Source organism: Papio anubis, chromosome 2 (assembly GCF_008728515.1).
Source record: "Papio anubis isolate 15944 chromosome 2, Panubis1.0, whole genome shotgun sequence".
In the NCBI taxonomy this organism is placed as follows: domain Eukaryota; kingdom Metazoa; phylum Chordata; class Mammalia; order Primates; family Cercopithecidae; genus Papio; species Papio anubis.
In genome coordinates, this window is record NC_044977.1 from 91,154,316 (window position 1) to 91,166,432 (window position 12,117).

Consider the following 12,117-nt stretch of genomic DNA (forward strand, 5'->3'; position numbering starts at 1 on the left):
GTTCCCGCCTGCCTCCCACCCCAGGACAGCTTGGAAACTGTCAGATCCGGTGGGGCTTCCTCCTGAAATTTGGGCCCCACCCTGGGAAGCAGCCGCTCTTAGACTGACGTCAAATCTGGTGAGAGTGACAAGCCTTTCCTGTGCCCTTTGGATACCGGGGCCTGGACATTTTAGGCGCTCAATAAACAGCTAGGTAAATCATGACTGCTTTATTTGCTGGGCTGGTGCCTCTCAGCAGACTCAGGGGTCGTGCAGGGCTGGTTACCATAAACTCAGTAGGAGCGCAAGGGCTGTACCCCCAGAGCTAGACAGCCTGGGTTTGAGTCTCAACTTCTCCCTTTTCGTGCTGTGCAACCTTGGACAACGTGTTTACCCTCACTGTGAGTGACTCAGTTTCCTTATAGTCTCATTGTGAAGAATGAATAAGTCCACATAAAATGCTTAGCACGGCGATTGGCAAAGAGTAGGCACTCAGTGAATGTCAGCCTTTATGATTGCTGCAGTTCAAAGACTGGCTCAGTGACTCTGGAGGAATTGTCTATGACCTTGCCAAGTGGATGCATATGGACATGAAATGAATGGTGTCTGCTGTAGTTCAAACTCCTTATGCCACTGTTCTAGTCTGTAAGTATGCATGTGCAGGGAATATGCCCGTGACAGTGGCTGAGTGTACTCTTCACTGTGACCATGACTTATATGACTGTGCCTGTATTTGAGGAAGCCCTGGCCAGACCCAGAGTGCATTAGGTTCTCAAGGTGCGCAACTCAATGTGTGGCCAATCACCACATGCTCTTCTGCTCACACCACGGTCCCTGCCAGCCAGGGTAGCATCGACATTTGAACTCCTCGGCCATCTGTGCCTGATCTTCAAGTGAGAGGGCACCCCGCAGGCTCAGGGGTCCACCATCAGGCGTGAGCTGGATGGAGAAACTGGCAGGGTTAAGAATGAGGAGGGCTTTAGGGTGGCTGGGGCGGCGGACACAGCGGCCATGGCTGGAGCACAGGGCTTGACTGCAGAGAAGTGCCCCACTGGTCACATTCAGGATGAAGGGCCCCAGGATAGTGTCCATATACTCCTTGATGGCCTGACATGATTCCTAGGTGGGAGGGGAGGAGAGCATCAGGGACACCTTGGTCATGTATGGACCCTCCTAGGGCACTGAGACACTCACCTGCTGGTCAGCCAGGACTTTGCAGGTAGAAAGGGTAAGTCAGGGTCTACCCAGTCAGCTTAATCACCCCACCTCTTCCCCACCCCCACCCTCATGCCAGGCCTAAGCTCACCTTGGTTCTTGTATTTTCCCAGCTCACCCAGAGCACCACTCCAGCTGCCCCCTGGGCCGCACTCTCCCCCAGGCTGTGCTCCAGCTCATCCTGGGAAGGAGACAGCACAGTTCTGTGAGGACTCCTTCCCACCCTGTGGCAGACTGCTGGAACACCATTGGATGGGGCAAATAATTCATAACCTTCACCTGGGGCTGCTCTGGCCACGGGACCAGAGGCAAACTGCTTCCTCCTCTAGCCTATGAATTCCAATAAATGTTGAATTGCCTGTGCCTGGCACAGAGCTTGGCACAAAGTACACACTCAATTGATGTGCCCATGCACCAGGCATGGTGGCTCATACCTGTAGTCCCAGCATTTTGGGAGGCTGAGGTGGGAGGATCACCTGAGGTCAGGAGTTCAAGACCAGCCTGGCCAACATGGTGAAACCCCATTTCTGCTAAAAATACAAAAATTAGCCAGGCATGTTGGTGGCATGCCTGTAATCCCAGCTACCCGGGAGGCTGAGGCAGGAGAATCGCTTGAACCTGGAAGGTGGAGGTTGCAGGAGCTGAGATCTTGCCCCTGGTACTCCAGCCTGGGTGACAGAGCAAGACTCTGTCTCAAAAAAAAAAAAAAAAAAAGAATGAATGGATGAAAATGTCCCAAGGTTGGGGGCCGGGCACGGTGGCTTATGCCTGTAATCCCAGCACTTCCGGAGGCTGAGGCACGCGGATCACGAGGTCAGGAGATCGAGACCATCCTGGCTAATACAGTGAAACCCCGTCTCTACTAAAAATACAAAAAATTAGCCGGGTGTGGTGGCGGGCGCCTGTAGTGCCAGCTACTCGGGAGGCTGAGGCAGGAGAATGGCGTGAACCCGGGAGGCAGAGCTTGCAATGAGCCGAGGTCATGCCACTGCACTCCAGCCAGGGCGACAGAGTGAGACTCTGTCTCAAAAAAAAAAAAAAGAAAAAAAGAAAATGTCCCAAGGCTAAAGTACCCCAAGGCTGGACCTAATATCTGACAAGGCAGGTTGACAAGGTGGGCAGGTTACAGAAGACTTACCAGGGGCAGAAAGTGGTTTGTCATGTCATAGAAGATCTGGACATAGGGCAGCACTGGCAGATTGGGGTCACCAGCAGCCACAGCCACACGGAATGCCTCAGCCACACGGTGCTGCACATACATCTGTGACTTCCCTGTGCCCTCCAGCACTGCGGGCATGTAGATGCTGGGGTAGAGGGCACGACTCTGGCCCCACAGCCACCCTAGCTGGTCATTTTGGGCACGGACGCCTGATGGGCACTGGCCGGTGTAGTTAGGGCTTAGAAAGTCATAGTTGTAGCAGTCAGGGAAGCCATAGAAGCCCCAGAGGCCGCGAGGACGCAGTGCCCGCCCCAGCTGGAGGGTACCTGCCATCCAGGCCCGTGCAGCTCCCTGGAACTGGTCCTGGGCTACTGCCTCCACCTGAGTAACTGGCCAATCAGGGTGCTGCGCCTGTACCAGAGCCCGTGAGCGCTGCCGGTAAATGTCCTTGGTGTCCCAGTTGAAGGCCCAGCGTGGGCGCCATGCCTCCCAGTCGATGACTGCCAGCCCTGAGAAGTCAGGAGCAGGTATGGCAGCCAGGATGTCCTGGAATGTGCGGGCCAGGTGGGCAATCAGGCTGGCATTCTGGGGCAGACCACCAAACACAGGCTCCCCAGTGGGCGTGTAGTAGGGATAGGTGCCCAGCTGAGAGCTATAGAAAATTGTCATGTCAGGGCCACGGAAGGTCTGCCCTGGGTTGGCTACCACATCGAAGATACTGACATCCACGTCCACGCTGTGCCTCTCCAAGCACCACTGGGTGTTTGCATTCCAGACGGTGGCGAAGGGCCGGTTGGGTAGCAAGGGGCCCCTAGAGCCTTGGGCCATATCAAGTAAGGTCAGGAAGAGGGTGCAGATGGGAAGCAGGTGGGCTGCCATGGCACGGGAGTGGTCGAGGACAACCTGGCCAGGGGAGGCAGAGCTGAGAACAGGTTGCAAAGTCTCTCATCCCCCACTGCTCAGGGCTAGGGGGCTGAGCCCTTGCACATTAATCCACCGCTGCTCTGGTTTCTGTTAAACATTGATCTGCAGGGCTCCGGGAGGGCAGAGGAGACGCATGGAGGTGAGTATGGCCACTGGAGGGCACATCCGAGTTGCCTCTCTGACCAGGCCTCTGCCATCTCCCACAGGACTTGCTCTAGCCTAAGCTTGCCCACCCCTGCTTCCCCATGAGCCACTGAGGCCATGACATCTGTTCTGGGAAGAGTGGCTGACGGCCAGGCCCTCAGCCCCCAGGCTGACCCCACCAAGGGGAGGAGGACTTCCTGTCTCTTCCACCAGAAATCCTGGCAGCCATTGGAGGAAGATCCAATGGCCTCAGTGACCAAGGACAGGTCAACCCAGCCCTCCTGTACACCCGCCAGTCTGCCCGCTCGTCCCTGCTGACCTTGGGGCTGAAGGGCCTCATCCTCCAAATTTCCTGACCCCAGGATGGGGGCCTAAGCAGGGCCTGGCTAGATTCTACCCCAGCAGCACCAGTGACTCCTGGAGGAAGGAGCAGCTGCTGGAAATTCTGAGCTTTTGTAGGGGGTCACCCCGCCCAGGCCAGGGGCGGGCCAAGGGGCGGGCCTTGGATTGGGAAGCCAGGCCAGGCCAGGCATCAGGGCTACCTCTGAAATCCCTGGCAAAGGGATCTTGGTTGGGGGTGGGGCTGGGCCAGCAGTGGCCCCTCCCACGCTGTCAGCACTAGGGCAGGGCGTTGTGATGTTACCGGGGCTGCAGGGGGTGGGCGGGGGCAGACCCTGCTGGGCAGGCCTGTTTGTGATACTGGAGACTGGGTTCCTCCATGTCTTGTGCTCAGGGAGTGTTCTTACATCTGACATTGATGGGCCCTAGGCACTTTACCTTCATGGATCCTTTTGCCTCCTTAAAAAAAATATTTAAAAATATGGCCAGGCCTGCCGGGCGTGGTGGCTCACGCCTATAATCTGAGCACTTTGGGAGGCCGAGTTGGCGGATCACTCACGAGGTCAGGAGATTGAGACCATCCTGGCTAACACGGTGAAACCCCGCCTCTACTAAAAATACAAAAAATTAGCCGGGCGTGGTGGCAGGCGCCTGTAATCCCAGCTACTTGGGAGGCTGAGGCAGGGGAATCGCTTGAACCCGGGAGGCAGAGGTTGCAGTGAGCCAAGACCGTGCCACTGTGCTACTGTATTCCAGCCTGGGTGACAGAGAGCGACTCTGTCTAACAACAACAACAACAACAACAACATATATATCTATCTATATATATAGATAGATATGGCTATAATCTTAGCACTTTGGGAGGCTGAGGTGGGAGAATTGCTTGAGCCCAGGAGTTGGAGACCAGCCTAGGCAACGTAGCAAGACCCCATCTCTACAAAAAAATTTAAAATTAGCTGGACGTGGTGGTGTGTACCTGTAGTCCCAGCTACTTGGGACACTGAGGCAGGAGGATTGCTTCAGCCCAGGAGGTCATGTCTGGGTTACACTATTATATATTAATTATTAATATATTTATATTTATATTATTCTTCTGATTAAAAAAACATTTTTGTGGGCCCCTGAAATTACTGTGGCCCTAGGCCTTGGGTCTATTGTGCTTAGTGGATAAGTCATCCCTGTTGTAGGGACCTGTTTCTGAAAGGCACTATGTTCATGAAGTCAGGGCTGTGTCATCACCCTTTGTATATGTGCTGGGTCAGTGACTGTCTTTGTGAAGCCCTGTTTAGTGACCATCTGAGCCTCTGCACAAATTTCAGTGGCAAGTAGGTGTGAGTGTGGAACCCAGTGCCTGGGACTGGGTGTGTGTGAGCCCTGCTGTCTTGTGAGCATGAGACCCTGTGTTTGTGTGACCATGTGTATGAGCTGTCAGTGAGCACATGCTTGTTCATTCATTTGTAGTTTCACTTGTTCCATGTGTGAAAGGGAAATATCTTGGGCCCCTTCAAGCTGGGAACCGCTCAGAGCAAATCTGCCTTCCATTCTATTCAAGTCATCCTTTTGCTTACAGACATAGATGCATATTATGATTGCCTTCATTGCCTCTTTTGGAAAGACTTACCAGAAACTCCAAAGAATGCAACCATCTATCTCTCACCTGCCTGTGACCTGGAAGCCCCCAGTGGGTGGCCTTGCTTTGAGCTGTCTCCACCTCTCTGGAGAGAGCTTATGTACTTCTTTTTTGTTTTTCTGAGACATAGTCTCGCTCTGCAACCAGGCTGGAGTGCAGTGGTGTGATCTTGGCTCACTGCAACCTCTGCCTCCTCGGTTCAAGAGATTCTCCTGCCTCAGCCTCCAGAGTAGCTGGGACTACAGGTGCATGCCACCACATCCAGCTAATTTTTGTATTTCTTGTAGAGACAGGGTTTTACCATATTGGCCAAGCTGGCCTTGAACTCCTGACCTTGTGATCTGCCCGCCTCGGCCTCCCAAAGTGCTGGGATTACAGGCATGAGCCACAACACCTGGCTAATGTACTTCTTACGTATTGATAGATGTCTCATATGTCCCTAAAATGTATAAAACCAAGCCATGCCCGGACCACCTTGAGCACGTGTCGTCAGGACTTCCTGAGGCTGTGTCTCGGATGCATCCTCAACCTCAGCAAAATAAACTTTCTAAATTAACTGAGAGCTGTCTCAGATTTTCTGGGTTCACATTTGGTAGCTATGGATGGATTCTAAGTGGAGATGTCCCTGACCTTTGACTAATTGCCTATCTATGCTAGGTACCAGCATGAGATAACTTTATGGCTCAAACCAACAGGATGATTTGCTGAAGTCTGGGAGCACCCCCTCCAGAGAATCCTTGATCTCTCAAAATTTGGTTGAGATCTAAAGTTTATTTTGCTGTACAACTTTTTTTTTTTTTTTTTTGGAGTTTTACTTGCTCCCAAAAGGAAGGCAAGTTTTCCTACTTCCATGATGACGGAAGGCAGGTAACTCCTTTATGGAGTTCAAGCTCACTTCCAACAGGGAAATTATTATTATTTTTTCCTACTTCTAGGATGGTAGAGAGCAGTCTACAGCCTGAGACCATCACTAGGTAAGAAACTGGATTGGGATTCTGCCTTGCAATTTCCTTTAAATGACTAAAGTTAGCATTTAACAGCCAGCTGGTGTTAATTTCTGCTTACACTTACAGCGCTCAGAAATCGTATACTTTGGCTGGGTGAGGTGGCTCACGCCTGTAATCCCAGCACTTTGGGACGCCGAGGTGGGTGGATCATGAGGTCAGGAGATCGAGACCATTCTGGCTAACATGGTGAAACCCCGTCTCTATTTAAAAAAAAATACAAAAAACTAGCCGGGCGAGGTGGCGGGCGCCTGTAGTCCCAGCTACTCGGGAGGCTGAGGCAGGAGAATGGCATAAATAAACCCGGGAGGCGGAGCTTGCAGTGAGCCGAGATGGCGCCACTGCACTCCAGCCTGGGTGACAGAGTGAGACTCGTCTCAAAAAAAAAAAAAAAAAAAAGAAATCATATACTTTGTGTGATCATTGTTAATTTAGCAGCATTTTGTTCTAGCTGTAATATGGTAATAAGATTTTAAAAAAGGCCAGGCGCGGTGGCTCACGCCTGTAATCCCAGCACTTTGGGAGGCTGAGGTGGGTGGATCATGAGGTCAGGAGATCGAGACCATCTTGGCTAACATGGTGAAACCCCATCTGTACTAAAAATACAAAAATTAGCTGGGCGTGGTGGCAGGCACCTGTAGTCCCAGCTACTAGGGAGGCTGACGCAGGAGAATGGCGTGAACCCGGGAGGCGGAGCTTGCAGTGAGCCGAGATCACACCACTGCACTCCAGCCTGGGTGACAGAGCAAGACTCTGTCTCAAAAAAAAAGATTAAAAAAGGCCGGGCGTGGTGGCTCAAGCCTGTAATCCCAGCACTTTGGGAGGCCAAGACGGGCGGATCACAAGGTCAGGAGATCAAGACCATCCTGGCTAACACGGTGAAACCCCGTCTCTACTAAAAAATACAAAAAACTAGCTGGGCGAGTTGGCGGGTGCCTATAGTCCCAGCTACTTGGGAGGCTGAGGCAGGAGAATGGCATAAACCCGGGAGGCGGAGCTTGCAGTGAGCTGAGATCTGGCCACTGCACTCCAGCCTGGGTGACAGAGCGAGACTCCATCTCAAAAAAAAAAAAAAAAAAGATTAAAAAATTTTTTTTTTGGCTGGGAGCGGTGGCTCACACCAGTAATCCCAACACTATGGGAGGCCGAGGTGGGTGGGTCACCTGAAGTGGGGAGTTTGAGACCAACTTGGCCAACATGGTGAAACCTATCTCTACTAAAAATACAAAAATTAGCACGGCGTGGTGGCAGGTGCCTGTAATCCCAGCTACTCAGGAGGCTGAGGCAGGAGAATTGCTTCAACCTGGGAGGTGGGGGTTGCAGTGAGCTGAGATCATGCTACTGCACTCCAGCCTTGGTGACAGAGCAAGACTCCATCTCAAAAACAACAACAACAACAACAACAAAAACACAAAAATTATCCAGGCATGGTGGCCCACACCTGTAATCCCAGCTATTCAGGAGGCTGAGGCAGGCGAATCACTTAAACTCAGAAGGTGAAGGTTGCAGTGAGCTGAGATTGTGCTACTGCCCTCTAGCCTGGGTGACAGAGCAAGATTCTGCTAGAAAAAAAAATAAGCCAGGCGCAGTGGCTCACACCTATAATCCTAGCACTTTGGGAGACCAAGGCGGGAGGATCATTTGAGGTCAGGAGTTTGAAACTAGCCTGGCCAACATGGCGAAACCCTGTCTCTACTAAAAATACAAAAATTAGCCAGGCATGGTGGCGTGTGCCTGTAATCCCAGCTACTCAGGAGGCTGAGGCAGGAGAATAGCTTGAACCTGGGAGGCAGAGGTTGCAGTGAGCTGAGATCATGCCACTGCACTCCAGCCTGGGTGACAGAGCGAGACTCAGTCTCAAAAAAATAAATAAATAAAATAATAAAACAAAATAAGTAAATAAGAAGGAGGGATGTTCAGAACAAATAGGAAAGTCCAACCATGTCATGAACAGTCACTGTAAGTCACAAAAAACCCCAAAACTTTTTTTTTTTTGAGACAGAGTCTCGCTCTGTTACCCAGGCTGGAGTGCAGTGGCCAGATCTCGGTTCACTACAAGCTCTGCCTCCCAGGTTCACGCCATTCTCTTGCCTCAGCCTCCTGAGTAGCTGGGACTACAGGCACCTGCCACCACGCCTGGCTAATTTTTTTGTATTTTTAGTAGAGATGGGGTTTCACCATGTTAGCCAGGATGGTCTCGATCTCCTGACCTCGTGATCCACCTGCCTCGGCCTCCAGAAGTGCTGGGATTACAGGTGTGAGCCACCAAGCCGGGTCAAAAACCCAAAAACTTTTTTTTTTTTTTTGAGATGGAGTCTCGCTCTGTCGCCCAGGCTGGAGTGCAGTGACTGGATCTCAGCTCACTGCAAGCTCCGCCTCCCGGGTTTACGGCATTCTCCTGCCTCAGCCTCCCGAGTAGCTGGGACTATAGGCGCCCGCCACCTCACCTGGCTAGTTTTTTGTATTTTTTAGTAGAGATGGTGTTTCACTGTGTTAGCCAGCATGGTCTCGATCTCCTGACCTTGTGATCCGCTCGTCTTGGCCTCCCAAAGTGCTGGGATTACAGGCTTGAGCCACTGCGCCCGGCCCCAAAAACTTTTATATAATCAAGTTGTCATATACTTTTTTTTTTCAGGGTAGAGTCTTGCTCTGTGGCCCAGGCTGGAGTGCTGTGGTGCAATCTTCACTCACTGCAACCTCTGCCTCCCGGGTTCAAGTGATTCTCCTGCCTCAGCCTCCCCAGTAGCTGGGATTACAGGCATGTGCCACCACACCTGGCTAATTTTTGTATTTTTAGTAGACATGGGGTTTCGCCATATTGGCTTGGCTGGTCTTGAACTCATGACCTCAGATGATCCTCCCACCTCAGCCTCCCAAAATGCTAGGATTACAGGCGTGAGCCACCATGTGAGGCCAAGTTGTCATATTATTATTAAGCTTTGGTTTGCTAAGGAAAAAAATACTGAGATAATTTTTTTTTTTTTTGAGATGGAGTCTTGCTGTGTCGCCCAGGCTGGAGTGCAGTGGCAGTGGTACGATCTCAGCTCACTGCAACCTCCGCCTCCTGGGTTCAAGTGATTCCTCTGCCTCAGCCTTCTGAATAGCTGGGATTATAGATGTCACCACCACACCCAGCTAATTTTTGTATTTTTAGTAGAGATGGGGTTTCACCATGTAGTTCAGGCTGGTCTGGAACTCCTGACCTTATGATCCGCCCACCTTGGCCTGCCAAAATGCTGTGATTACAGGCATGAGCCACCATGCCTGTCCAAATTTTTTTTTTTTTTTTTTGAGATGGAGTTTTACTCTTGTTGCCCAGGCTGGAGTGCAATGGCATGATCTCAGCTCACTGCAACCTTCACCTCCCGGGTTCAAGCGATTCTCCTGCCTCAGCCTCCCTAGTAGCTGCGATTACAGGCATGTGCCACTGTGTCTGGCTAATTTTGTATTTTTAGTAGAGCCGGGGTTTCTCCATGTTGGGCAGGCTGGTCTTGAACTCCCGACCTCAGGTGATCTGCCCACCTCGGCCTCCCAAAGTGCTGGGATTACAGGCATGAGCCACTGCTCCTGGTCCAGATTAACAAGGTTTTCTTGAGGCATTAACAAACTCCTTAATAAAAGTTATAAAGGTTTTAAAAGGCTTATGGAAGTTATATTTTATAACCAAGATTAAATTTCATAGTTTACAAAATTTTGAAAAACAAATTTAATTGGCTTTGTGCTGTTTTTACTAGGGTTTCTCATTTAGAAAATAAATCTCCTCTATCAGAGAATGAAGAGTTTTGCTTTTTTTGAAATCCTTGAGTTAACACTGTGGTTAAATAAATGACTTCACAATTACCTGTAATCCTACTTTGTAGTATCAAGGGTTTTAAACCTTTTATATTTGACAAACCTTACAATATCCAATTGTAAATTATGTCTTTTTCCAACCTAATTAATCCTTTAAGACATCAAGTTCCCTAAAGTCCAAAAAAAAGATATAATCTGGCTTATTTGGTATAAAAATTATACAGGAAGCTTTGTCAAATATGAAACAGTGTTTGGTGCTGGATGTGGTGGCTCACGCCTGTAATGCCAGCACTTTGGGAGGCCGAGACAGGCAGATCACGAGGTCAGGAGATTGAGACCATCCTGGCTAACATGGTGAAACCCCATCTCTACTACAAATGCAAAAATTTAGCTGGGCGTGGTGGCGGGTGCCTGTAGTCCCAGCTACTCAGGAGGCTGAGGCAGGAGAATGGCGTGAACCTGGGAGGTGGAGCTTGCAGTGAGTGGAGATCGCGCCACTGCACTCCAGCCTGGGCAACAGAGTGAGACTCTGTCTCAAAAAAAAAAAAAAAAAAAAAGAAATAGTGTTTGGTTTTCTTTGAGCTGTATTTGTATAAATATGTTATTGGTATGTGTTCCAAAATTATGGGAAACTCTTGTAATTCTAACTTAGTGTACATTATCAATAATAATCATAATTATGTTAAAATTATTGTGTGCCATAGAGGTAGCAAATTTCCTCCTCAATTTTTTCTTTTGACTATGGCTGCCTTAAAACTTTTTTTTCATCCATCGACAACTGTTGTCTTGTTTTGGTCCTGTTTAGAAGGTGGCTTTGTAATCAGCTATAAAACTCCAAAAGGTGCTCTTAAATGCAGGTTTCTGATAACTTTGGAGACTGTGACATCAGAATACAGGAAAAACTTTCAGGACTCATGGAGAGCTAAAATGTTCATGAGTATCAAGCAGAACAGGAATTAACTGCATGGAATGAACCAATCTCTTTGACTTTTTGCTTAAAATGTTTGCTAATCCTGCCGGGCACAGTGGCTCATGCCTGTAATCCCAGCACTTTGGGAGGCCAAGGCAGGCGGATCACGAGGTCAGAGGATCGAGACCATCCTGGCCAACATGGTAAAACCCATCTCTACTAAAAATACAAAAATTAGGCCAGGCGCGGTGGCTCACGCCTGTAATCCCAGCACTCAGAGAGGCCAAGGCGGGTGGATCACAAGGTCAGGAGATCAAGACCATCCTGGCTAACACAGTAAAACCCCATCTCTACTAAAAAATACAAAAAATTAGCCGGGCATAGTGGCAGGCGCCTGTAGTCCCACCTACTCGGGAGGCTGAGGCAGGAGAATGGCATGGCGTGTACCCGGGTGGCGGAGCTTACAGTGAGCAGATATTGCACTACTGCACTCCAGCACTCTAGCCTGGGTGACAGAGCGAGACTCCGTCTCAAAAAAAAAAAAAAAAAAAATTAGCTGGGTGTAGTGGCGCATGCCTGTAATCCCAGCTACTCGGGAGGCTGAGGCATGAGAATTACTTGAACCCAGGAGGTGGAAATTGCAGTGAGCCGAGATCACGCCACTTTACTCCAGCCTGGCAACAGAGCATGACTCTGTCTCAAAAAACAAAACAAAACAGGTCAGGCGCGATGGCTCACGCCTGTAATCCCAGCACTCTGGGAGGCTGAGGTGGGCAGATCACCTGAGGATGCGAGTTTAAGACCAGCCTGACCAACATGGAGAAACCCCGTGTCTACTGAAAACGCAAAAATATTACCCAGGCGTGGTGGCATATGCCTGTAATCCCAGCTACTCAGGAGGTTGAGGCAGGAGAATCACTTGAACCCAGGAGGCAGAGATTGCAGTGAACCAAGATTGCGCCATTGCATTCCAGCCTGGGCAACAAGAGCAAAACTCTGTCTCAAAAAACAAAAAACACTT

At 50.1% G+C, this 12,117-nt stretch overlaps 1 protein-coding gene across 3 annotated transcripts; it reads right to left on the reverse strand.

The window, feature by feature from the left end:
• Positions 1–193: 193 nt before the first annotated feature.
• HYAL1 (hyaluronidase 1) lies at positions 194–4,283 on the reverse strand. Of its 3 annotated transcripts, XM_009200713.4 has the most exons (5): positions 3,741–4,282; positions 3,077–3,256; positions 2,333–2,899; positions 1,286–1,375; positions 195–1,098 (listed from the first exon to the last, which is right to left on the reverse strand). In XM_009200713.4, the coding sequence occupies exons 1-5, from the start codon at positions 3,759–3,761 to the stop codon at positions 781–783; spliced, it is 1,176 nt and encodes a 391-aa protein (XP_009198977.1). In that variant the 5' UTR covers positions 3,762–4,282; the 3' UTR covers positions 195–780. The 3 variants fall into 3 exon arrangements, with proteins under 3 accessions (XP_003894431.1, XP_009198977.1, XP_003894434.1); XM_003894382.5 differs by having other exon boundaries at positions 194–1,098; positions 2,333–3,256; positions 3,741–4,283; XM_003894385.5 differs by lacking the exon at positions 3,077–3,256 and having other exon boundaries at positions 3,741–4,278.
• Between the last annotated feature and the right edge of the window lie 7,834 nt (positions 4,284–12,117).

Excerpts from the sequence above, each read along its gene's own strand:
- HYAL1 (XM_003894382.5), bottom strand. The coding sequence starts at position 3,761 with ATGAGGCCCTTCAGCCCCAAG. Across the intron at positions 1,376-2,332 it reads CAAACCACTTTCTGCCCCTG|GATGAGCTGGAGCACAGCCT; the intron begins GTAAGTCTTCTG and ends TCTCCTTCCCAG. Across the intron at positions 1,099-1,285 it reads GGGAAAATACAAGAACCAAG|GAATCATGTCAGGCCATCAA; the intron begins GTGAGCTTAGGC and ends CCTCCCACCTAG.